The sequence below is a fragment of the Phyllostomus discolor genome, chromosome 2 (genome assembly GCF_004126475.2).
Source record: "Phyllostomus discolor isolate MPI-MPIP mPhyDis1 chromosome 2, mPhyDis1.pri.v3, whole genome shotgun sequence".
Classification (NCBI taxonomy): domain Eukaryota; kingdom Metazoa; phylum Chordata; class Mammalia; order Chiroptera; family Phyllostomidae; genus Phyllostomus; species Phyllostomus discolor.
Window position 1 is genome coordinate 115,193,921 of NC_040904.2, and position 27,390 is coordinate 115,221,310.

General features: G+C 37.8%; 1 protein-coding gene across 1 annotated transcript in view; it reads left to right on the top strand.

Annotated features, from left to right (window-relative positions):
• The window catches only part of RXFP2 (relaxin family peptide receptor 2), a 35,985-nt gene extending 12,331 nt beyond the window's left edge, over positions 1-23,654 (top strand). The window contains exons 7-19 of the mRNA XM_028533304.1: positions 877-948; positions 1,519-1,590; positions 3,158-3,229; positions 4,348-4,419; positions 6,009-6,080; positions 7,497-7,568; positions 11,255-11,326; positions 11,434-11,505; positions 13,432-13,503; positions 16,040-16,269; positions 16,878-17,288; positions 20,243-20,461; positions 23,395-23,654. Of these exons, the coding sequence (XP_028389105.1) occupies positions 877-948; positions 1,519-1,590; positions 3,158-3,229; positions 4,348-4,419; positions 6,009-6,080; positions 7,497-7,568; positions 11,255-11,326; positions 11,434-11,505; positions 13,432-13,503; positions 16,040-16,269; positions 16,878-17,288; positions 20,243-20,461; positions 23,395-23,654 (1,768 nt within the window). The remainder of the gene's footprint in view (positions 1-876; positions 949-1,518; positions 1,591-3,157; positions 3,230-4,347; positions 4,420-6,008; positions 6,081-7,496; positions 7,569-11,254; positions 11,327-11,433; positions 11,506-13,431; positions 13,504-16,039; positions 16,270-16,877; positions 17,289-20,242; positions 20,462-23,394) is intronic.
• Positions 23,655-27,390: the final 3,736 nt, after the last annotated feature.

Below are 27,390 nucleotides of genomic sequence, written 5' to 3' on the forward strand. Positions count from 1 at the left end.
TAGCCAGATGCCCAACAAGTATGTGTTCTACCAATACTTTTGCAGTGCAGTATTATAACAATTAAGAAAGTATTGTATAATATTTTAAGAACCAAATCAAATCTAAGTGAGGGCTAGGGAAGCCATTTAATAGACTATGTAGTCATTAGGTACTGTTTTTTTTGTGTGTGTGTGGATAGTTCTTGCTTCTGACGGCCTTCAGTAAGTATGAATTCAGGGCTAACCTCTCATTGTATAATGAGCACAAGAAGTAGAAATTATTTACTTAGATACTCCTGACAGTGCTCTTATTGAATCAATAGTAGATTGCTAAATTGCTTCAGAGGTTGAGTAAACCATGAGCTGAAGTTGGTGAACTAGACCCAATTTAATCACTGGTGTCTTTTAGGACCTCAAGCACCTTGCACAACTTGCCCTGTGCTTCTAACTGTGCATCTCAACATAGAAAAGAATGACACTTTCCCTGTCCTTTTTTGTGGAAATAGAACAAATAGAAATGAGTAGCTTGAGATGGAACTTGGCCATGATAGACTGGCTGGTCTCCCATGTTGAGCGCTCCTGCAGGTCAGAGCAGAAAGGCTGCTATGGTGCCAGTGTGCAGAAACAGAACTAGTTCCCTCTGCCTCTGAAGGTCCAGTGGTACAACCCAGACATGCCCCAGATTCACTGGCAGGTGCTACAGGGACAGCAGGCATTGTCTAGCTCACAGCCATATGTTCTTGGCAACATCTTCACTTCCACATATGAGAGTGGGACTTGGGACTTTATAAGCCAAATTCACGAATGTATTTAGGGAAAGAAAGTAGATCAAACATTCAACAACCTGATGAAGCACACAAACCATAACCATGTGATTCTTTATCTTGGTCCCACCAGATTTCTTCAGCATAACTGCATTAGACACATATCCAGGAAAGCATTTTTTGGATTACATAATCTGCAAATATTGTGAGTAACTTCTTTATAATTATATTATGAGTATAATTTGAAGTAATGATTAAAAGGTATGAAGGTACTTTTGAAAGGTTTGGCTTGACTTATTTGTAGAGAAATGAGAGGACTGTTATTACAAAGTGCTTAGCGACTACACTGAGGGAATTATTCAAAGATTTCAGCTTTACCAGAAGACAGATATAGAGACTCCTTAACCTTGTCAACTCAAGTTTGGGTCGTTTCCACAATCTTTTAGCATTTTATTTTTTCTAACCCTTGCCAACAACCTACCTATATACTGTCTTAAAATGCTAGTCTACTAAGGATGTGACGAAAAAGGACAAAAGGAATAATCACCCCTCATATTTATTCTACTCTATTTCTGTAACAATATCCCAGCACACTATATTGGGCCACTCTCCTGGTCCTGGCCACAGCCTTGCACTTATGGTTCCTGTTGTCACTTGGTTCCCCCTCCGTTCAGCATCCTCCCTCAGTAAAACGCTTTTAGAAACAGGTGCCCCCCACTTCATGTTCATCATCATTCTTGAGTTTGCCCAATTCACTCACTCATGCTCTTTGCAGATATCTCAGCCACAACTGCATTACAGCCCTCAGACCTGGAGTGTTCAAGGACCTGCATCAGCTAACTTGGCTGTAAGTATTCCAGCTTTTCCTGCCTCAGAAAGGATCGCAGTCTTAATGATAAACACTGGTATTCGCAATACCCATCTATTTGTGTGTCTTCTTTACTATTCTTATTTTTCTGGTTGTAACGTAATCTGGAGCACTTCACTCAAGCAATTCAGATAATGATACAACAAGTGACAACTGTATGAAAGAAAACTCATGCCATGCCCTTCCAGATAGCCTTCTGAGCCCAGAGCTGGGCTTGCTAACCCTTCTGTCCACCTAGTGTTTACCTGTGGTTACATCTCTCACCTCAGCTCTATTGACATTTGGCCCCAGATAACTCTTTAATTGGGGGAAGGGGGTGTTTCCTGTATTGTAGGATGTTTAGCAGCCTCTGTGGCCTCTACCTCAATTGATGCCCATAGTACTCACCCCCAGCATGTGACAACCAAACATGTGTTCCAACACTCCCAAATGTCCCCCAGAGAAGTCATCCTCTGTGGAATACCACTGACCTAGAAAGTAAGCAAGTTAAAGACTCTTTGGATTTCCAGAGCATTCATAGAGAAATCTGAATATATGGCCAGTGGTTTGTCACCATGTTCAAGGCTAAGCCACCAGCCTCATCCCAAGATATCTCACATCAGATGTCCATTTTTTCACCAGGAAAATGAACAAAGGGCAGTTAGAAGGTGCTCTCTGTCCATTTGCCCATTTTCCATAGGTAGACCTGGTCTGATAGAAAAGGTCAGGGCCTCAGCTTCATCCAGACCCATGTGTATGCTGTGGTGCCAGGCCTAATGTTGCAGGTGATTTTCTTAATCTTCTTAGGCCTCTTTTCCTCATTTTTAAACTGAAATAATAATATCTTTCTAAGAGTAATGTTGTGAGGACTGGCTCACATGATGTATGTAAAGCACTACATGCATCACACCCAGCATATAGCAGGCCCTTGATGTTGCTTTCTTCTCTAGATCCTCAGGGACTGCTGGAAATAAGAGGAGGTAGTACTTGGCTTCAAATATAAGAAGAGAAAAGAAGGCATATTAGTCTAATTTTTTCTAGGAAGTGCCATATATACTTAAAAGCAGTGATTTGAATATATAAATATTTTCACTGTTTCACTATCCCAGCTCCTAATGAGTTTATTTGTATAAACATTACTAAATATATCATTTAAACATTGTGAAACTGCAGAACCATTTGTAATATCCTAAAAAAATTTTTAAATTAATTCTTCATTCAGTCAAGTAGTGGGTTAAAGCATTTAGGAATTCCAAGTTTAGCCAATGAATAAGTGTAGCTTGTATGAGACTCACATGACCAGAGGCGAAGGGTAAAACTTGGGTCCATAAGTCCATCAGGATGGACTTGCTCAGTGCAGGGATGGGCTTTTGGGGGAAAAGCTGCTCTGCCCCCAGGATGAAGGGGAGGTTCTCAGGAAGGAGAGTGAGCCCCAGTGTGAAGGAATAGGAAGGGAAACAGCAGGTGTTGGGCAGAGGCAAAATTGTCACAGGCCTTTTAGTTTTTTTTCTGGTTTTACTTCAAAAATGTCTCTGACATTGGAAATGTTTGTGATCTGTTTTGTCAGAATTCTAGATGACAATCCAATAACCAGAATTTCACAGCAGCTATTCACTGGATTAAGTTCCTTGTTTTTCTTGTAAGTATTTACCTCCCTTCCAATTCACCTGTCTATACATTGCAATGACATCTAACACCAGCTTATAAAAACAACTTTAGAAAAATCAAGCCCACTACAATTTTTATTAGTTGAAACCTGTCCTGTATTTCCAGTCACAATTACTGTTGCCACTTCCCGGCCAAGGCTCAGGCTATATTTTAGTCTACCGACTGATTGTTTTCGGATCTCCTTGTATTTCCTTTAGTCCTAAGGCATGTTTATATTTGTAGTGGTTGGCCAAAGACAGTGTTCATTTTTATCTCCTAACTTAATTTAAACTGAGTAAAATCTCCCAGGAGTTTAGCCTCCAACTACATTTTTAATAGAGAAAAATGTGCCTTTGGCCAGCAAGTCACTGAAAATGCCAAAATCTTTGTCCTACCAACAGAGCAATTCCCATAATTACATTGTCACTGTTTATTAATAGACTAGAATGATCTATCAGCAGGAGCCTTTTATGTACCTTTGCAGTTAATCATATAGCATCATTATTTTTCCATTTGTCAGAAGGGACTACAATATCACAAATTAATTGTGCAGCTTAACGTGCTCATGAGTTGTTTCCTTTGCCCAAATGTCCCCTATATCACTTAGATTTAATGCCAGTTCCAGTGTGCCCCTTTATTATTATAAATGATTAATATTTCTCTTAAGAAAAAACTTTAGATATATAATACTAGAAATGATTGCAAATTTGGAGTTCACAAGAACAATTATCATGACCTTCAAAAGTATTGCCTAATATATATTTTGTTTCCTCTCATAAAATTAAACTGTATAGTATTTATTTCTAGGTTACATGTCATACTGATGCATTCATGGTTTCTTTGACATCTGTTGCTTTATTTGTGCCACACAAATATCTACAGACCATTTTGAAGAGGAAGTTATGTTTACAGCTTTTATCCTAATATATCAATTTTAGCATGCAAGTTTCCACATTGTGGAAATAGTCAAAAACTGTTCTTAATATGCCATACTATTTTGTTTCATGTTTAAACTTTTATTTTTAATTTAAGTAAAGTTAGTGTACAATCCTATATTGTTTATACTAGCTCCAGGTATACAATATTAATTAATATCTTCTTTGTATACAGGTCTATGGTCAATAACTATTTAGAAGCCCTTCCCAAGAAGATGTGTGCCCAAATGCCTCAACTCAACTGGGTGTGAGTATGCATGTAGACACTAATTTGTTATTTGCACAGATTAAGGAAACTATCTCAGAAGTGAATTCACCATTATATAACAAGTCTATCTGTGCTCTTCTCCCCAAAGCTAAAACCTGATTCTGTTACTTCTGGTTCAAAAATCTTGAGAATCCTAAAGTGTGTGAGGGTAAAATTCAAACTTCCTCTTGAGCACTGTGACCCATGATTTTCCGTCCTTCACCGCATCTAGTCACTTTCCCTCCCCTCCTGTGCCTTCCTTCCAGATGCACTAGTAGTCCCTGCCTACAGCACACACTGCTCCTTCATTCTTTTGCCTAACTCCAGCTTCCTTCAAAAGTTCTCTTAATCATCACCTCCAGGAAGCCAGCCCTGACACACCAATCAATTTCAGTGGCTGCCTCTGTGCTCCCCTTACACTAAGAATAGACTTCCACTCTGCCACCAGTTTCTGCCCTGCACATCTACCTCACAGTACTATTTTCATTGTGCCACCAGATTACTGAATGTCTCCTACGCTTTCAGAACTTCCATGGGGGCAGAAACCCACCTATGATCTTATACCCCAGCAATAACACTATGATTGACACATAAGAGGTGCTTAACACACCATAGTAAAAGTGCCACATCATTTTCATTCTTCATTACCTTTCAACCAATGCTTAGTTAAACATTCATGAAAATTCCTCATGGCTTCACTACCTCTTCACACCATTCTCTGTCATGTTTATCCTCATGGCCTCCTGAGACAGGCAGTGTGGTCACAGGCAGCCTTTTCTGCACTGGGAAAGTCCTCCAGATCTCCTCTCATGTGAAATCCGGGGACTCAATGCCCTTAAGATGATACAGTTTAGTGTCTAAGCTGTTGATTTTCCCTGAACTGGCCTACTATCAAAAGGCCCTTATGGCATAGATGGCTCTCTAAGGAATGGTAGGAAGAGTGGTGATTCTCCTTCCAGCAGATCAGGACATACATCCTGCCTCTGACATTCAGGATTTGGAAGATAACTTTGGCCTGAGTTTCTCCTTCAGCAAAATAATGACAATATTGGCAGATGTAACATGTAACAACCTATTACACCATGGTTAAGTGTCTAGGCTTTACAATCAGACAGATCTGGGGTAGAAGGGCACTTCTACCACTTAGCAGCTGTGTAAGCAAAAGAAAAGTGAATTTCCAAGAACCTCATACTCCTCACATATAAAATTGTGGGAGGGGTGCAGGGTGGAGGTGATAGTACTAACTTAAGTCTTCGGAGTAGTACCTGCCAGTGTAAAAGCCCAATAAATGGTAGTTACTGCTATTACAGGGGCAAAATTAGGATAATCAATAGCGTGGTATCCAGCATAGATAGATACTCACTGAAATGTTGGGCTGCTCTTTTCCTTGACTTCATTACATTCTAACATCAACTAAAAGGAGAAAATAAGCATAATATGAATTATATTAACCCTGCAATAATTAAAGGGAAGCATAAAAATTGCAATGAAGTAAAAATAAATTCAGAACAGTTATATTAACAAAAAAGTACCTCTAGGCATATGATTTATGCAAAAATATTAAAAATATTTTTCCTCTATGCCTTTAGGGATTTGGAAGGCAATGGGATAAAGTATCTTACGAATTCCAGCTTTCTGTCATGCGATGCACTCACTGTGCTGTAAGTAAGCAATGGACTTCCGTAAATGATGTGATACCCACTAGATTTGGAAATCAAATGAAAATATTGATGAGGAATTTAAAGTAGTATCTTATTTACAGCCTTGGTCTGAGACTGCAGTACTTGAAAATGCACATGTGGCTTGATTTATTTTCACAGGAGTCCAAGACTTTATGTTTAGCTGCCACCATGTAGGTCTTTGGGTGCTCTCCTTGTTTCTGAGGACAGTCACTGTTTCTCTGCATTCTTTCTTCTAAACTGGTGCTTAAACCCATGGTCTTCAAAATGAGATAATGTACGTGAAAGTGGTTAGCTACCCAGTGATTGTTACTGCCAATGACACTTATCACATGATGTCTCTTTCAAAAAAATTTTTTTTAATTCTAAGGGAAAAAAACATTTAAAGTGTTCTGATGAGCCAAAGATTCTGATTGGTGATTCTAATTGTTGACTATGCTTTTTATGGGTGCAAGAAGGCAGATGGGTTGGTTAATTGGCATATTTGTACTGGAAAGCTTTGCTTTTGTTTTAATCATAATTAGCTATATAGAGTAAATCCTTAACAATGTTGGTTAGTTGGTTAGATGGGTGGGTGGTTGGAGAAGAAAAGTTGGAGTCTAACCATTTGAAGTAGTTAAACCACTGTTCTCCAACAAACTAAGACTGTTTGCCAGGTTGCACATTTATCAATCAGATTGCAGGTAAGGATGTTGAATAAAAAAGAGGCTATCCCCCTCAGGAGATGCAAAGAATTTATTCTTTTTCTCAAGGTTGATGAGAGAGTACACTGGAAAACTACATAAAGTACATCAACACCTTCTCTTTTATACTTCCACGTAGCTTTGACATCACTTTCATACCTATTATCTCTCCTTCGGCACCTCTGTAAGGCAAGTAAGTGGTGGCTGACCCTCACTTTCTGCCATTTCTCTTAGGGGATTATGCTTATAGGCAAAGAGAATGTAAAACCACTATGATCCCACCAAATTTAAAATTTGCTTGTGACCCCAGAAACTGCTACAAGGTTGGTTCAAGCTTTGCTCTTTCTGACCTTCTTCTAAGGAGTGCATCTTAAAGGCATCTAAAGGCCTTCTGAAGAATTATTAACAGGGTCCAAATCTGACATTACTTGTGTGTATTTGGGGGGAAAAAGCACTTTCTAAAATAATGAGATCCAAACAAAGCGTAGCTTTATAGGTCACACTCAGCACCCCAAACAATTTGTGACAGCATTCCCTACAGAGGGCTTGTAGACATCTCAGTGCAAAACTGCAGCCTTATTTCCAGAGCCCACCTCACTTTGAGACTTCAAAAGAGTCTGAGGAAAGTCTACCCAGAACAATGGCCTGTCCTGATGAGAAATGGTTACTGCACCAGACACCAACCAGCAGTGCTGACTCTCACCATGTCTTACAGGTTTCTGCCTAGAAATCAAATTGATTTTGTTCCAGAGAAGACATTTTCTTCATTAAAAAATTTAGGAGAACTGTAAGTAGCATGGTCTACTAGGAAAATATGATTGCTTCTTCCAAGATGATAAATTTAACTGACCAGTGAGACTGCTTCTCCACTCATAGCAATCAAAATCCTGTAGACTGCTGGATATTAAAAATCCATTAAGAAAACAAATATTATATTAAAATCAAGAGAAAATTAAAATTAGACAGAGAACTTAATATGGATTTAGCCTACTCTAATTTCCCTGCCTGTTTTCTTTGGGTAATTTTGTATATGTGTGTGCTTGGGAATGAGTGAATTTTTATAGGTTCTTGAAGCCAGAGATCATTATCTGTAATGGCTAAAGTATAGTTAATTCTCAATAAATGCTTGCTGAATGAATTAACTAACTAAAGTGGTATTAATGAGTTCTAACTACACAAAGGAACCAAGATTGTGTTATTTCTTGAGAAATTATGACTTCTAGAGCAGATGAAGCAAATACTGAACTCAAGAATGAAGCGTAAGCTCATTGAAAAAAATTCAGAGAATTCATGGAACTTGTTCTGTTCAAACATATGTTTTGTAGACCTAAGCCTTTGAAAAAGCATCTTTCTTGCTATTAATTCATTATCACCCACATAATTGTGTATTGTTGGAAGTTAAAACTGTGTTGTAAATAGTGACAATTAGGGTAGAGAGCTCCTCCCTCTAATCTGAGGTCTAACAGAAATTAATTTCTTAATTAACATTTCCTTCATTAATTATACCTTCTTTTGATATCCAAAAAAGGCTGGGAAAAATAACTAAGTAAGAGTAATTTGAAAAATAATTCATGAATAATTTAGATATTTCAATCTAATTCATGAGTATCAAATCCATAAATATTTATTAAGTACCTAGTGTATGCAAGGCACTGCATTAGAATTAAAAATATCATTTTATTACAAAAATTAAAGGCAGTTCACTCAAAAGAGCTCACTCATTTCTCACAAGTGTCCCTGGTCAGAACTTGAGGGGTGGATATGGGGTCTGGGGGAGACAAAGAGCAGCTAAGGGCAAATAGGAGTGGGTTTATGTACAAACTTCAGAAAACAGTGATATGAAGTCCACAATTTGAAAAATTTCCTAATCTTCCTCTTACTCTATACTTTGGCAGAGCTATCTGCCCCCACCCCAAGTAAAAGAGCCCAATTAAGAGACACTAGCTTGCTTCTTTAAGGCCATCAATAATCATGTTTTAATACACATAGCATCAGTAAGACAAAAGAAATTCAGAAGTTAATGGAACTAACTTGAACAAGGCATTTATATTTCTTGAGTTTATAAAAATGTTAAATAATTTTACTATGCCTTCATGACACCAACCCCCTCCTGGGGAGGAATAAAATTCCCTTCCTTGAGGCCACTGAAGTCCTTTCCCCCCATAAGACCGCTCTTCCTTTTTTAGTGTAATTTGAAAAACATTTTCTAGGTATACAAGATCATTGTCATCTTGCTTTGTTGTCAGGGTCTCCAACCCGTGCTCACCTGAAGCTTTCCTTCTGTGGCTTGACCCAGGTATGCTCCTCCCATTTGGAGCACGAGATCAGATTTCCCAGCTGGCAGGACCTGTACACTTGGACATCACAATGGTCCCACAAGAGCAATCTATTAAAACTAAATTTACACCCCTGGCCAGATTGCTTAATTGGTTGGAGCATCATCCCATACACCAAAATGTTACCTGTTCAATCCCTGGTCAGGCGCATATAGGAGGCAACCCACTCATGTTTTGTTTCATATGTATGTTTCTCTCTCTCTCTCTCTCTCTCTCTCTCTCTCTCTCAAATCAATAAAAAACATAGCCTCAGGTAAGGATTAAAAAACACAATTTACAAACAACCCTTACCCCACTGCCAGCTTCTTTCCCTAGACTCCCCATCTTACTGGTGTCAGCACCCTTCACTACAGCTAGACTCAAAGATAGCTCTCTTTTCTTCTCTCTTTATATTTCTTGTCCTACAAGACCACAAGCCCTGTCAGTGCCTTGCCTTGAACCCTCATCAGCTATTCCAGGATTAAAGCATCCTGCTGGTACCCTCCTCTGACTCTGTCTTCTCAGCTTATCTTTCATGATTCTAACAGATTTACATCATCCCATAACCCACAACATATTATGCCACTCTCCCGCTTAATACTCCCCTGTTGCATGCTGTTTAGCAAGTCCTCCACATAATTCTCAAATGTTAATGTCAGAAAACTCACAGCTTTGATTTTAAATGCATGGCTCCCTTACCCCAACCCCCCACCATGAACTTCCAATGTGATAGTTCCAGACCAGCACCAGGAATGTGCTGTGTTTATGACCATCCTCCTTAGTTCTGATGCCTGGGCTCTACTCTTGGAAATCCTCAGAAAGTACTCATGGCCCTCCCATTTTGTCTCCATGCACTTTTTCAGGCCCCATCGTATTCATCCCATACTTTCTATCCTCCACTCACATTAGATCACTTGCTGACTCCAGCTGAGTTGACTCCTGAGCATCTGTTTTTCTGATCCTGTGTAATTTAACCTTGCACTGAAAGGCTGCTATCCTTTTGTCCCACCTATGAAAATCCTCCAGCTTTGTTCAGACTCTTCCCCATTTCCCAGACCAAGTTCGAGGACTCTTTCCTCTGCTTTGTGCCTGTACTTCTGTAATACCACTTGTTTCGTTCTTGCCTTGTTTTATAATTGAGCTGTTTGCTCTAATTTTAAGTTTCTTTAAATTTTTTATTTATTGATTTTTAGAGAGAGAGAGGGAGGGAGAAAGAAAGGGAGAAAAATGCCAATTTGTCGTTCCACTTATTTATGTATTCATTGGCTGATTCTTGTATGTGCCCTGGCCCAGGACCAAACCTGCAACCTTGGTGTATTGAGACAATACTCTCACCAGCTGAGCTACCCAGCCAGCAAAAGTTATAAGACTTTTAAAGAAAAACCTAAATCTTAGATATTTATATCTCCCACATATCTATCAGCAGCTCCAAAGCATAAATGAGATCTTTTGTTTAATTCTTAGACATATTCACATCTGGATCAGAAGGGCATTTTGAATTCTTAAAGATTCTTGATTCCTACTGATCCTAACAAATATCTTTTCCTCATCCTGCAGAAATACTTCCCTATGATCTTTCTGGCTCAGATAGCCCTGTTATATTTAGTTCTGAATTCTCAATTTCTTATTTTTAAAAAGTAGCATATAAAAATAGATGAAAAATATGTGAATTTACCTGCTCAAGATTATCTGGACAGATACAGTGTACACAACAATGCTGTCTTAGTTGGAATGTAAAATGAATACAAGGCATAGGTCTTGGTCACAGAAATCTTATCATATAGTTAAATAAGCAAGATATCACATATATGAACCAATAGGATCACAAAACAGTGAATGGTCAAAATGTACAAAGAGTACCTAAAACAGATGAAATTAATGAAAGTAGATATTGAAGCCAAATTGGGAATATGTTGGAAAGGGGCTGAAAGGAAGTTACAGATAGGAACTGCAAGAACAAAATGTCACATGTCTGAAAGTGTTGGAAAACATATCCATTTGGCCAACTCACATGACTTGGTTGTATAACAAGTTATCTGGTTGGTTAAGTTGAATCATATTTTCTATTATGTCAAACGGATGATGAAACTTGTGAGGAGCAATCACCATGTCACTTATTTCCAATGTAATTGCTTTGGATTTTCACTGTCACCAACAGGGACCTATCTAGCAATCTGATAAAGGAGCTACCAGCCCACATTTTTAAAGACCTGAAACTTCTACAAAAACTGTAAGTTCTTCTTACCACTGTTATCAGATTTAAATGCTAGCATCTTAAGCTTCCAAAGTAATAACATCCTGATGCTTCCTTCTTTCTTCTCGCTAATGGTACAAAAGGAATCTGTCATCCAACCCTCTCTTGTATCTCCACAAGAACCAGTTTGAAAGCCTTAAACAACTTCAGTCTCTGTAAGTGAAATATGACAGAATGTTGATTATTATTTTAGTGGATGTACTTTACTTAGAAATACACCTGATTCGTATGGAAAAATCTCATCTTGCAGTTTTCACAAAGAATTAAATTTGCAACTGTTTTGTTACTGAAACTTTGGTGAAGAACAAATTGTGGAAGACTTCCTGCTTCTTCCCTTTCCTTTCCCTATGGTAATCAACTTGCTATCAGTCTACAGAGAATGCTTGTTACTTTTCAATCAGTGTAGGAAACTACTATCCCATAAGATGACTATTCAGACACTTAATTTTGTTTAGTAATTTAAAATTTCAACTACATTAGGCTGCAAATGGTGTCAACAGCTCTGCCAGTTATCCTTTGGTTTTACACAGAAGACATACTATATCACCCAGTCTCAGCCTAAAGTCTTTCTTTATTTAATTCCAAAGACTAAGACTTAATGTCACTTTTTATTCTTGCTACATAGCTTTCTATTGAAAATAAATGCAAGATATAAATTCTCTCTCAACAGCTGTTAGTTAGCATCCACTGTTGTAAAGGACTCAGTTGTTGCTCTCAAGAAGCTACAATATTAAAAAACAAAATATATAAATAATACATTGTTTTTAAACATATGAATAGACAAAGTGTGAATAAAATGACTCTTTCCTTCACTCACCACATACTGAATTCTGAGAGGCAAAATATCAAGTTACAATGTCATACCTTTCTGAAAAGTCAAAGTTGTAACTATTTACTTCAAACTTTTCTTTCTACATTTTTTCTCTGTCGTCTCATGTATTTTTTTCTAAAGATTCATTTACATATTTATTTAACATTTATTGGCCACCAATGTATTCATAGCACTCACTGTCTTAGACACTCAGGATATAGTGACTTCTGCTCTTTTGGAAACTATAGGCTGTTAGTCAAATAATCACACAATCCACAAAAAGCTAAATCTATAATAAATCCAGGAGAAAGCTAGAGAGCAAAAGAAAAAAGAGGGGAAATTCTTGTAAAAGGATTCCAGCATTTCCTGCGGGGGCGTCCCTGTGAGGACTCAGTAGCAGTGTATCTCCTCTGAGCTTTGTTTCTGACAACCAAAAAGCAAGGTGGTTTCTCTGTGAAGGATTCACCGGGCAAAGGAAAAGTCAGGACATGTTGAAAAATCCTTATTCAGGTTAGTCAAAAAGACATGGAGTGAGAGTCAAACACCTTTTCACAGTAAACCTTAAAAGTGAAAGTCTTCTGTCATTTGAGATTGCCTTCTCTGCATCCATGGTTTCTGAGAACTGTTGTACTCCCTTAATTCATGCCACCCTAAAGAGGTCTCCAAAGAACTCATATTTGAAGAAGCATGTGGAGAAATGATGAGTAGACAGGTTACCATTGGAGCCCTCCAAGGACAGCTTCTGGGGCTGGAAGAATGAAAAGATCATGCCTTCCATGATTGTCTTAGAAAATAATTGTCCTGAATTGGGGCTTTTCTTCTTGATTCCTTGGTTTTCCCCATGAAGACACACAGGCCAGAAAAAAATGACTGTATTAAAATTCAGATTCTCACAAACTCACTTAGTGATGCTCTCTGGTTAGCAGCTCCTGTCACAAACCTTCTAACTCATATGCTATGGGTTCTAAAATCAGACTATTGAGCCAAGTTCATAATTACACAAATCACCACTGCTGTTTTAAACCAAAGAAATGAATGACAGTGCTGTATTAGTAATATAATTCTGCATAGGAAGTGACAAAAGAGCTCCAATGTACAGGGTGCATAAAGAGAAATGGCAATTTTCTAAGATAGCTTGCCGTAAAATTCTCATCCTACTTTAAATTGGTAATATAAGGTTTTGAAGGGTGATATTTACAAAGTGACAAAGAATGCAATTACTAAAAAGTGAAACCCTAAAAACATGAAACCTGTTGTTCCTGTTTTCCAGAGACCTGGAAAGGATAGAGATTCCAAATATAAACACACACATGTTTCAGCCCATGAGGAATCTTTCTCACATGTATGTATGTACAAAAGAACAGAGAAGGCTGCATGATGGAATGTTGCAGTTATTCTAGTGTAGACTGTCTCATGTGTCACTGCAATGTGTTTTTGTGCAAGAAAACTCTTTTTATTGAGAACTTTTTAATTTTGTCACCTTTGGTCCCTGTTCAAATAGAATTCAATATTTGATGTGCCGACATGAATGACACTTCTCTCTGGAAATACGCTGTTTATCCAATTGAGGCCCAATAAGAGATCAGGGTACCAAAATGCCACACATTACACCAGATGAAGTCATTGGCTCAATGGTACTCAGGAGACCTGGGAACATTAATTCACCTCTCATGAATGAGCAGTTGGCTGCTCTAAGATTTGAGCCCTTAGGAAGAAAGGTGCTTATATAAATTCCAGGTGTTGTTACTGTTACTAAGTGCACTTCAAAATGGAGGTAATTAATCTTTATAGTAGTTTTTGATAAGTCACTTGAATATATTTGACTAAAGTGCACTGTGTAAGTTGTGTTAATATATGTGTTTATGACATGATTATTTCTTTATCAACTGTGTAATTTCTGTATTCATGATTTCAAAAATTAACCATTGTTATCCACAACAATAGGGAGAATTCGAAGTAAGCTTACAAGCTGGGTGCAGCGAGTGGCTGAAATGGTTGGTGTGAAGGTGCTCTTTTGGGAAAACATTTTGTCTGTGTATGTGCCATAGGTGTAATTACTAAAGGACAAGTGTTCAATGCATGCTCATATGGTTTTCACAATTTTTCTTTCTGTGGCACTAGTAGATAAATATTGAAGGAGGATCTCATTCCCTTGTTGCAGGCAGAATGTGAGGTCTTAGAATAGAGAAATTCAACCTATTTAGAACTCAATAGAGAACGTTAGTTTGAAGTCAGAAGGACCCAACAACTAACAGAAAATATGTTAACTTGAGTTCCTACAAAGTGGCCTAGTTCTTCTTTCATTTTCCCTATCCACACTCACTGAAACACTACCGCCCCCACCTTTCCACCTGCCAACCAGGGCCACAGTCACAGTGGGAGGAGAGGCCAAACCACTGAGAGACCCTAACTGGCTCTACCTGAAGACAGTGGACATAATTCCTAAAAGAACCAAGAGGTCAAGTGTGTGCCTGGGACTCCAGGGAAGGAGGAGAAAACAAGAGAATTATATGTCAAGTTCCTTTAATTGGGTAGATGATATGGGGAAACTAGACTGTAAGCTGCACAGGGCAGGGATTGCCTCCAATGATTCTACTTGACATCCCAGTACTAAATTATGCATCATTCATTTGCTCATCTAAGAAGTGTTTGCTAAGTACTTCCCATGTGCTAGGTATTGTTCTAAATCTGAGTACACAGGATGACCAGGAGAGAGAAGTGTCTGCCCCATGGAGCTTTCATGCGACTTTTAGAACCAGAAAGCACACACGTAAACAAACAAATAGTTAATAAATGCTCTGAAAACAAGTACAGCCAGATAAAAGGGTTGAGGGATGGTTCAAAGAGAAGTCAAAATGGTGCAACATTCTAGCGAACCTTAATGGAGAGAGAGAGAAGCCTTGAGTATCAGAGGGAAGAGGGAAGAATCTTCCAGGCAGAGGGAAAAGCAAAAGCACCATACTGAGGAAGAAGTGAGCTAGCTAGTGTGAGGATTAGAAGGCCTGTGTGTCTGGGTGGAGTGAGACTGGAAGTGGAGGAAGTAAGCAGAATCTGGGGAGCCAGTGGTCCCATCTCCAGAGGCCTTGAAACTGTGGCAAAATCAAGCTTTTTTTTTTTAACTTGCTGGTCTACCAACTGGATGGGGAGGGAAACAAAAAGAATTAGAAGAAAAGAGATGAACTAAAAGACATGGTAAAACAAGAACAGAAAAAGTCTTATGGGAGAAAATCCTAAACACACAAGTCTGAGAAATGGCAATAAGCCAGACAACCTCCCCAACTCAAATGCTGGGCCATTCTACACACCTGGGTCATAAATAGAAATAAAATCTCTCTGGTCTCTGGGAAGAAATTGTGTTTCAGGCAGCTACTTTTCCTCCTGGCTTCAGTGAGCCTGAGTTTTTCTAGTCTCAGAAATGCTTTTTTCCTGCCAGGGATAATGAGGCACGCTTAAGTGAGTATACTTAAAACTATGTACAAGACAGGAATGTTTTCAGTGAGCTACCATAGGTCCTTTGCATCCCAAATTCAAGCCCCTGAATGTTTGCTCAAGATCAACTTAACAAAGACAATGTACTTTTTACAGCACCCTAGAGAATAATTCCACATGATGGGGACTTCGAATTCTCATGTCCTCCCCTGACTCACTTCAGACAAGCCACACATTTCTATGTTCTTCAGGTTTATTTTTAAAAGAAGCACCCTGCCTAGAGTAACATATTTCATGAAGAACTCTTAAATTACATAATGTTTGTTAAACAAAAACAAGCAGACCTAGTGAAGTTGCATGCCTAAGAAAGCTGCAGCCCTGATGGGATTGCAGCTGTGGTTTCTGTGTCATTGCTGTAAAGTGACTCTGTTTTTTCCCTTTAACTTTAGTTATTTCAAAAACTTTCGATACTGCTCCTATGCTCCCCATGTCCGAATATGTATGCCCTTGACTGACGGCATTTCTTCATTTGAGGACCTCTTGGCTAACAATATCCTCAGAATATGTGTCTGGGTTATAGCTTTCATAACCTGCTTTGGAAATCTTTTTGTCATTGGCATGAGATCTTTCATTAAGTCTGAAAACATGACTCACGCTATGTCCATCAAAATCCTTTGTTGTAAGTATGTTTCCTATCTATACAGATCTAGGATATATTCTGTGAGCTATAAACTAGATATATGCTGGCCTCCAACCAATGACATTTAATATAGATTATATATGTCAGGCAACTTTTTAAAAAAGTATGATGGTGCTATTATCTATGATTGCTCTGTTGTAAATTGTATGAGTTTTCAGGAATCTAGAACCCACCTTGGGGGTGTCTTGGAAATGGGGTAACAGGGAGCCAAAGAGTCAAGGGATGGATTCCAGAGGACAGGTTGTGAGTTATAAAATTAAACTTAGTTTAACCCTCAATTACAATCACACCCATGCTACTCAAGCCCAGAAAATTATTCTTTTCATTAAATATGTAATACTTGTTTGCTGTTTAAAATCAAGCTACCTCTAATTAGCACCCCCAAAACTTTTTTATTAAATTATAAAACTAAGATGCAGTGTGGTACTTGGAAATAATGCATTCTTCAAGTCCTTTGTCTTTGAAGTACTGTTGTAGTACTGTGTTTATATTAGTTCACTTAATATAGGATAAGGAAAAAGACCTAATCAGAAAACAAAAACAAATGCTAGGAACTACTAACATACCCTATATCCATTCCTTAACAGGTGCAGACTGTCTTATGGGTGTTTACTTGTTCTTCATTGGCTTTTTTGATATAAAATATCGTGGGCAGTACCAGAAGTATGCATTGCTATGGATGGAGAGTTTCCAGTGCCACCTCATGGGAGTCCTGGCCATGCTGTCCACTGAAGTCTCTGTCCTGCTGCTGACGTACTTGACTTTGGAGAAGTTCCTAGTCATTGTCTTTCCCTTCAGTAACATTCGTCCTGGAAAACAGCAGACCTCTGTCATCCTCATTGGCATCTGGATTGTGGGATTTGTAATAGCTGTGATTCCATTTTCAAACAAGGATTATTTTGGAAATTTTTATGGAAAAAATGGAGTATGTTTTCCACTTTATTATGACCAAACCGAAGATATTGGAAGTGAAGGGTATTCTCTTGGAATTTTCCTAGGTAAATTATATTTTTTTATTTTCTGGACAAATGCAATTTTGATAGAAATACCATAAATTTTCGCAAAAGCATTTTTATTCATCTCAGAAAGTAAACAAATATAGATAAGTCTGTCTCTATTTTTTAAAAAAAGTTCTTGCTGTGTATTTACAGAATTTTTATTAAACTTTTCATTTTAGAGATTTAGCATGAAAAAGCATACTGTCAATATTTCATGATTTACTATATGTCAGACCTTTGGTTTCATATTTATACACAGTGACTATGAGCTAGAGGAATTCTAGGTCACTTAGTTGTCCTCTCACACTACAAGTTACTTGAACTTATTTTTTTTACCGTCTAGATATGATTAAATAAATAATAATATAAAATTCTGAAAACTCACAGATTATCTGAGTGGAAATTCCAGGAAGGTTTATTGTCTTTGGTAAATGCTGCTTGGAAGTTAACAATGTAAGGACACTTCATATAACTCTTCAATCCCCACTATTTTTTAAGAAAATAAGACCATGTCCCCTCTGTTACAAATGAAGGAGAAACTTAGCCCTTTAGGGCTAAAAACCCTTTTCATCATCTAATAGGTATCTCACTTGTTTAAAATTAAGGGCATTCCCTTGTCCTCTCTTTATGAAAGTATTATCATTTCAATTTCCTCTTCTTATATTTTTCTCCCATCTAACTGGTCAATAAGCTCTATTTTTCTTTTTCACAAATATTTTTTATCCAAATATGCCTCCCTTTTCTATTTCTTCCAGACTCTCAATCCACTGCTAACACCTTCCTTTAAAAACCTTACTAACTAAACCCTGAATTACATTAGCCCTAACTGGTCTTTTGTCCTCTGGGCCCCTCTCTCCTATTCATGTGGTACCTACCACTGTTATAAACTCCCTGAGGACAGAAGGAACTATGCTTTCCTCTGCTCAGAGACCTTCAATGACACCTTGCAACTACCAAGGTCAAGTTTAAATTGTCACTGAAAGTCCATCACAAAATGGCCCTAGTCACTGTCTCCAGCTGTTCTTCATTCCTTCTCTTCTTCTTCTAAAAAATAAAAAAAACCTATATGCCAAATTTTAATAATACTCCTCACATACTATCCTATTTTATAGCTATTTTTTAACAAATATTTCCTTCCTAGGATATTGTAAGGTCTTCCTAGCACAGGTGCACTTCATAAAGAGCTTCCCTCATGTGCACCAGACAATGTTATGTTACTTTATATTACATTGTTACATTCATTAATTCAACATGAATTTATGAAGCACTTATCATAGGCCAAGCACTATTGCAGGTACTGGATATACAACAGATTTTCCTCATAGACCTGCAGTCAGAAAGCAGGATGACGAGAAGTAGACACATCTTACGGTCATAAGCTGACAAGGGCATGAAGAAGAGTACAGCATGTTCTAGGAGCCCCAGATCTGGGAACCAGGGGAGGCTTCCCAGGGAAATGAATGCAAACCGAGGCCCACAGGAGAAGGAAGCATTAGCTAAGTGAAGCAGAGGTTGTGTTCAAGAAAAGACAGAGGACTTAGAGGCCCAAAGCCAGGGAGTAAGATCAGATGAAAGGTGAAAGAAGTTAAGGTGTGAGAAGAAGTTAAGGTGTGGGAGTCAGCTAAAAGGGTTTTTTTTTAGCTCTTGTTTTTTTCCCATCTATTCTGTAGAGATAAAAAGACTCTCTCTCTCTCTCCCCCTCTCTCTCCTTTTCTCTTTCTCAGAGGAGTCCTCTCTCTCTCTCCTTTTCTCTCTCTGAGGAGTCCAACTCTCTGCTTAAAGAATATAAGAACATACAATTTTTAAAATTATTTTTACATTTTAGAAAAAATCAGATTTAGAAAAGAGTTGCAAGTATAGCAGAATTTCTCTATACCCACCACCCAGATCCCCCTGCTGCTAATATCTCATATTCTTATGGTGCTTTCAGAAGATATACTTTGATCCTTCCTGCAAGTCTGTTTTCAGTGTGCCAGAGGATCATCTTAACAGTCATTTTATTTTATTCTCAACTTTATGACAAGAGACCTAATATAAATCAATCTTTAAAAAAATCTTGTATGGGTTTATATTGAGATTCCATAAAAAAATGAAAAGTTTTGAGTAAAAACAACAGAATACCTTGAATTTGTAATATTTTCCCCTATACTTCACCAGTCTTACATACAGTCTAAGTCAAATGAACATTTTTAACAACTTTGATATTATATGCAAATTTTATGTTCATCATAAGGTATAATATGTTCACTCTTGGGATTTTTATTATAGCAGGAATATCACAAAGTGAGTAAAAAGTCAGCATTACAGGATAATGTTAAGTGAGAATCTTCTGAATACATTTAACTCTAAAAGAGTAATTCATATAGTTAAACTTTAAATTTTTTTCTTGCTTTTTTCCTAAAACAATTCTACAAGGTTTTGAATTTTAGTTTAAATGACTATAAGCAATCTAAAAAATCCCAAAAGTATACTTTTGTTCCATGTATTATTTTTATTTAATTCCAGAAAATGAAGAATAATGTTTCTGAAGCTATTATCTTCTTCATATTCCAAGGTTATCTTATTTATTTTTATAATATAAAGGAATAAGGTCATACTTATTTTTTAAGATGTACATATGATTACCATAATCCCTTAAGGCTTTGAATCCACAGAGAGATAAAAACAAAAGTAGTTCTTTTTCCTGCTTTAAAAAATTAAAATTTACCTCATGATACCCAAATATGAATTTCAGAAGTCTAGTATTCTTTCTGCTCTGACAAACCTCATTCCTTCAGCTTATTCAAGCTTTTACCCTTGAACTCAGGGTTTGGCTGGGTAGCACTGAGCTGATACAAAAGAGTGCTTTTTGGAGGTTCAGAGTAAGAGGCACCATGTTAGACATCTCAGTAACATAGTATTTTCACTGCTGACGTGTACTCCCGAGATGTTAAAAGCTGTGCTTTTTCCAACAGGTGTGAACTTGCTGGCTTTCCTCATCATTGTCTTTTCCTATGGTATTATGTTCTGTTCCATTAAAAAAACAGCTTTGCAGACTACTAAAGTGAGGCATCGCATTGGAAGAGAAGTGGCTGTTGCAAACCGTTTCTTTTTCATCGTGTTCTCTGATGCCATCTGCTGGATTCCTGTGTTTGTAATTAAAATTCTTTCCCTCTTCCAAGTGGAAATACCAGGTCTGTCCCTTCTCTTATTCCCAAGTATGCAGTGCCTTCTCTCTCTTTTTTTATTGGTATTCTATTACAGTTGTCCCAATGTTTCCCGCTTTGCCCTCCTCCCCCCAGACCACCCCTTAGTCCCACAGTCCACCCCCACACCATTGTCCATGTCCATGGGTCATTCATATATGTTCTTTGACATGTTCCCCTTCTTTTGACAATTATCTCCCTCCCCTCCCCTCTGGATTCTGTCAGTCTGTTCCGTTTCCATGTCTCTGGTTCTATTTTGCTCATTAGTTTATTTTGCTCATTAGATTCCTCTTATAAGTGAGATTATATGGTATTTGTCTTTCATTGCCTGGCTTATTTAACTTAGCATAATGCTCTCCAGTTCCATCCATGCTGTTGCAAAGAGTAGGAGCTCCTTCTTTCTTTCTGCTGTGTAGTATTTCATTATGTAAATGAACCACAGTTTTTTAATCCCCATTGACATATGAAAATGTGTCTATGCCCCTTGTTTGAAGACGTCAGAACACAGTGCCTTACAATTCCCCATAAATACCTACAAGTTCAATATAAACAGTTATTAGTTCCCTCAGTGTTTTATACTCAGTATTCTAACACAGCAACTGGGCGGTGTTGTGATCTAAACAAGAATAATAAAAAAAAGAGTAAGAGAAAAAGTCTTACTGTCTTGCCTCTACCTAAGCAAGATAGCCAAGAGTACACATGAGAAATCAAAATATCCATGGCCAGGTTCTATCTCAGGCCTCTGAATTTAGTCCATGGGGTCTGAGGTCTCTAAAGGGGTGTTTTGGAAAAGGCCCCTGTTATTCCTAGGCACATGTACCTGACTAAGAACCATATGTCACGGTCCTGGCCAAATGGTCCTCACACTGGGCTCTTCAGAGCATTAGGTGCTCCCTGGAAGGTGCCTCATCCAAGAGGCCAGCGTCCCTGCTCATTCTTCTACTTGAATCAGAGAAAACAACCTGTCATTAGTTAAGATTGTACTTGAAGCATTTTCTGAGACCTAGAAGTCTTACCCATCTAGGGGCCACCCAGGGCTTTAGCCTGACTCTCTGAAACAGTTTTGAGATCATATTTGATTTATTGTTTCAGCCTTCTGCAAATCTACTTGGGGAGTTTATCCAGAGAAGAAAGCATGGGAAGCCCTCATAAAACAGTGATGACTGTACAAGTAACACCTATGTCCCTCGGGTTTGTGCACAGAATTTTGAGAGAGCTTGTCTGCCTGCCATCCACACAATCCCCTCAACCTATTAGTTGAGTTCATCTAACAGCAAGGCATAGATGCCCCTCCAGCCAGGGGAGATGTAGAAGTGAAGATAAGGGCTGACAACTTTGGAGCTTTGCTGGTGGCAAGAGCAAAGCCATAAGAATATGTGAGATCACTCGGGGAAAGTCAGTTGTTATGTGGAAAGCAGGGTTAATTACTGGTGACAGATGGGGACTTTGGTGAGCAGTCTCCAGTATACCACAACTTCCCAAACATTTCAATTGTTATGTCCTAACATTTCAAATTCAATAGAACTGAAGTGTCTTTTAGCTTCAATTGCTCATGGAATAAAGTCCCAGTGCTGGATGTAGCAGTAAGACTGAAGACTTGACTTGGCATGGTGAATGCACAATGCAATATACAGATAATGTATTATACAATTGAACACCTAAGACCTATATAATTTTATTAACAAATGTCACCACAAAAATTCAATTAAAAATGATTTTTATTCCTCCTGCTCCACCTTCATACATTCTGTGATCCAGGCCCATTAGAATTATTGGGCTTTCTTTTCTGACATTCTTTTAAGCCTTGCCTTTGCTGAAACTGTTCCTTCCACCTGGATTATACTTTCAACCTGTAAGTTTCTAGCCTATGAAACACCCTTTTTATCCTCCAAGGTTTAAGCCAAACATTCCTTCTTCCATGGTACCATTCCACACCTCTTCCAACCCATTCTCATCCAACTCCACTGATGAAATATTCATTCAGTTTTGTTTGCAGTTCACTTACTGGCCTCAGATGAACTGTCTCATGTCAGCATTAGTTTCTAATGTGTCCATGAGTACAAACTGTGCCTTATTATCTTTCCACAGTATTTTTAACATATTATTACATAAGTGCTTTTTCTTAAAAACTTTTTATTCATTGATTTGAGAGAAGAGAGAGGAAGAGACAGAGAGAGAAGTGAGGAGGAACATCAGTTTGTTGTTCCACGTATTTATGCACTCACTGGCTATTTCTTGTATGGGCCCTAACTGAGGATCGAACCCCAAAACTTGGGGTACAGAAACGATGCTTTAACCAACTGAACTACCCAGCCAGGGCAAATAAATGTTTTTTCAACTAAAGATGGTCAGCTAATACAAAGTTGCTCCTCACAAAGAACCTTTTGTGGCATCTTTTCCCAGTATATTCTACTAGAATTTGTAAAACTCCACACAGAAGGAATGCATTAAGTTTGGAAACATACTGGTTTTTGTTCTTCAAATTATCAGAGTCCCTTCTGTATAGGATGGTGAAAACATGAAGGCAATAAGCCCTCCAGAACTGAAATTAAGACCACAGTCCATCTGACCCTGGACCAGAAGTTTCCTGAATGCTGTTCTACTGATTAAGCATGTATTTCCTCAATTTCTTGTGTTTCTATAAAGGCAAGAAAAACATATTATACATCAATTTATAATTTATGAAGTGTTTTTACATATTTCTTCTCACTTAGCTTTACAACAGCCTAAAAAGTAGTTATTAAAATTCAGAAAAGTTAAACGATAGAACTTCAATAAAAGTTCTTCCAGCAAAGAACTTTTCAATACAGTGAGAGAAAACATAAGTGAATGAGGCAGCCCACTCAAAAATAGTATGCACTATAAAATGTTATGAAAATATTATGAAAAACATGTTTTTCACACTTTGTTTCTTTTCCCAGACACAATCACTTCCTGGGTAGTCATTTTTTTCCTGCCAGTGAACAGCGCCTTGAACCCAATCCTCTACACATTCACAACCAGCGTCTTCAAGGACAAGTTGAAACAGCTGCTACACAGGCATCAGAGAAAATCAATTTTCCAAATGAAAAAAAAAAGTTTATCTACATCCATTGTGTGGGCAGATGACTACTCTTCTGTTAAACTTGGGGTTTTGAACAAAATAACATTTGGGGACAGTATGATAAAACCAATGTCCTAGTAATGGCTGGATATCATTGGTAATGGATGGGGATCACTGGACTTCCAATGAACTACCTGTTACAAAGTGCTGCACTTGGAAGATGCAATGCTTTTCATCTTCACCAGTGGTAGACCTTCCTGCATGGAGAACACAGCAAAATGGCTTCTGGTGCTGCAGTCCAATGCCAGTCATGCTATTTACCAGCTGTGATGAGAACTGAATCTAAGGTTTCCTCTCAACCTTACATTCCTGAAGTGAGAAGTGAATCTATGTACAAAAGGCCGATGTACAGCTGGTCTCCACCTGGTCAACACTACAAAGCTACTGGTGAATGCCCACATGTTGGTACTACATGGTTTGCTTTTAAATTGAGTCACACTGTCCATAAAATAAAAATATTGATGATGGCATCTAATTCCAGTGTGGGCCAAGTAACATAAGCCTAACATGTCTTTCCTTGCTTTTTCAATTAAATCATCAGCATACTACTGAATGATAGCAAAGGATTTCTGAGATGTTCATCCACCTGAAGTCCTGCCCTATGGAGGCTGATAGAGTAGCAACTTTGAAAAAAAAATTTCATATAAGTTTACCACATCAAATGTGTGACCAGAGAGGCACACTGACAAAGCCTAGTACCATTAACCTTCTTGGCTTTTATTTAATGTCAGAATTGCTGAGATCTCAAACAAGATATTTTCCCCAAGTTTGTCCAGGCCAGAAAAGAAAATTGGTCACTTCAACCCTCAAAACTACATTTTAATATTATTTAAATATAATTTCTTTATAGCAGCGTCTCTATTGCTGGCAAGTTCTGCCTTCATAGAACACATAAGAGATATTAAAGGAGATTTAAGAATAGTGATTTGATGGGACCATTTGCTCACCCAGATAAATTCCCATCATTTTAAACAAAAAGGCCAATAAGTTTGGATTTGATTTTGAAAATAAAAAATACTTTTGAAGGCCTGAACATGTTTTTATACTGAAAGTTTATATGTAAAAAAATTAGATAAATAAAATTATATTTTAAATTTGTCCATATATTATTTTAAACTTAACAAAGGACACAGAGTTTCTGTTACTCGTGTTTCTCCTGTATATGATAATTAGAAAGCACCCTCACAACTTTTCTTTCTTTTCCTCCTTTTTCCAAACCTTGAGGCAATAATTTAATTTCTTCACTGTTTACTTGATTCTGAGTTTCTTTAATCAGATGAAATGAAAATAGCTGACTGAGAACATTAGTATTTCATATTAAATGGGATGCCTCTCATTCAGTCACATCCAGGAAAGAAAGAATCCCAGAGTTTATATGCCACAGCTGTTTTGGCAATTCACCTGCTACTGTCTAATATTGACTAAAACTGTCATGTGAGTCTTTTTATTTTTATCAAGTGAGATATTTCTTACATCAGTGAAATCTTCCCCTTAGGATTCTACAAATAACATTCCTACCCACTGACTAGGCTGCCTTTGTCCCTGTGGTTTCAAACTTTTGTTCATCTCTTCTTTTCACTATGGTTAGTTACTTCCTAACATGTATTCTCTATTCGTGGACATTTTATTAAATGTCCTTTGCAAATCTTTGATCATAAAATTTACTTCCTTATATATATCTCAGAAACAGGGGCCATAAATAAGAAATAGAGTCCAGAAATCAGGTATTTCAATCTTAGCACAAATGAGTGTCTCCATTCTTAAGGAGTACCAAGCACGGCCCACACACTAAGTCTCTGGACATGAGGTCTGTGCTCTCCCTGTGGTGGAGAGAATATGAGGAAGAATCCAAGGCCGGATGTGTCAGGGAAGTGGCAGCAGATGTGACAGAAAATGGAAACTATCTGCTAGTCAGTGCCATGCCAAGAAATGGTATGAGGTTAAATTCTAATAGCTTGGTGATTTTTGTCTTATTCTAGACTGCTGTATACAAACAAAACCATAAGAAATATGTTGGATTTTTAGCAAATAATAGTCTTTTATCAAGATTAAGAACATTTGTGTTAGGTCAGAAGTGTTTTCTAAACCCAAGATTTCTGTGTGATGATGAAAATACCACCTCTGTTCATGAACCTCTGTTCATTTTCCAAACACTAGGAACATCAATTAAATATCACTTCAGAATTTAAGAAGCCACAGCTGGTACCATCTCTGAGCATGACAGAGGGGTAAGGGGGCAAATTACCTGGTCTGCACCCCACCTGGCATCTGTGTATGATTGAGACCTTGTCTTGAAAAGAAAAAGAAAAGATATAAAAAAAACAATATGGAGCTTTGGACAAAGGTACAAGAAGAGAATGTGTGATTTATCTGTGTTAGACACAACTGAGCTTATTTATATCACTTTATTTCATTCTTAAGGTTAATTTCTAATTAAAAATAAGATATCTATGCCCATTGCAGTTTCAACCAAGGCCTTTAAATAAAATGACATATCTGAGATTTTTTTATGCAGAGAGCACCTCACCTTTCCTCACTGCCCTCTTGTACCCCAACTCTGCAGCCTTACCTACTTAGTGTCAATAGCATCAGGGAGCCATAGAAACAGATGTGTGATGCCAGATAAAGTCAGTATTGGTCTGTACTCATGCTGCATTTTCAAAAATTTCTTTCACACAGATGACTCTTCACTCTGATTTTCCGTTCTCAAGTCTATAATCAACATACAGACCTTGGAAATGTATATAACAGAGAGAAATGGTAAAGTGTCACCAATCATATTCACCCCCTTTAATATAGGCTCCAAGGGAGTCTGAAGGAAGCATATCTTCCAAAATTAACAAAAAGTATATGTGAGATAGATTTTTCAGTTCCTGAAGCATAGCTTAAATAGCATACGAGGTCTGTCCAGAAAGTATCCGGCCACGTGCTATGAAAATTAGAGACATTTATTGAAGAAGATATAAGAAACACTGTACACAAGACAATAACACCCCAGTCCCCTTCAGAGTAGGTACCTTGGAACCTCACACAGTTCTCCCAATTGTCATTAGGTGCCCAGTCATATTTCCTGAATCTCATCAATGGTCTGAAATCTCTTCCCTTTCAAAGGTGATTAGTTTTGGGGAAAAGCCAGAAGTCACAGGGCACAAATCTGGGCTGTAGGAATGCTGAGTCACCTGGGTGATTTGATGTTTCACCAAAAACTCTGCATGAGATGTGATTCATGAATGGGCATGTTGTTGTGATGAAGCTGCCAATCATCAGTTGCCCATAACTGTGGCCTTCTGAATCATCTGAATGGTTTCCATGGAGGAATGTTTAAGCTTAAAGCAAAATTTGATATAGATTTGTTGCTCTACTCGCTCAGTTATTTTGAATGTGATAGCCACACAGAACACATACTCAATGACATCTACTGCCCCCTGCAACTGACTAGTACAGTGAAACCATCATTGTTCACACATGCACATTCCAGTCCATTCTCCTTGGCTTCCAGGTTACATCAATGTAACATAGACCATTCTCATTATATAAACAATGGCTGGACTTTTCCCAGACAAACCTTATATGGTTGTATTTAATAAACAGCCTTAGGCAACTTAAGAAACAAAGTATTGAAGATAAGTATTTGTGTTTTTATTGTCCCTTTCCCTGATGAATAAGAAAGAGTGATTACAAAGATCTTTCTTTGTATTTGTTTATACATGTATTCATTTATATGTCAGTTGGCTGATATTCTGTTTATGAAAGACGGAAGATGCATATTTAATAATGTAATGTATGTTTCTGTGCCAGGAAAATGAAATGAAAT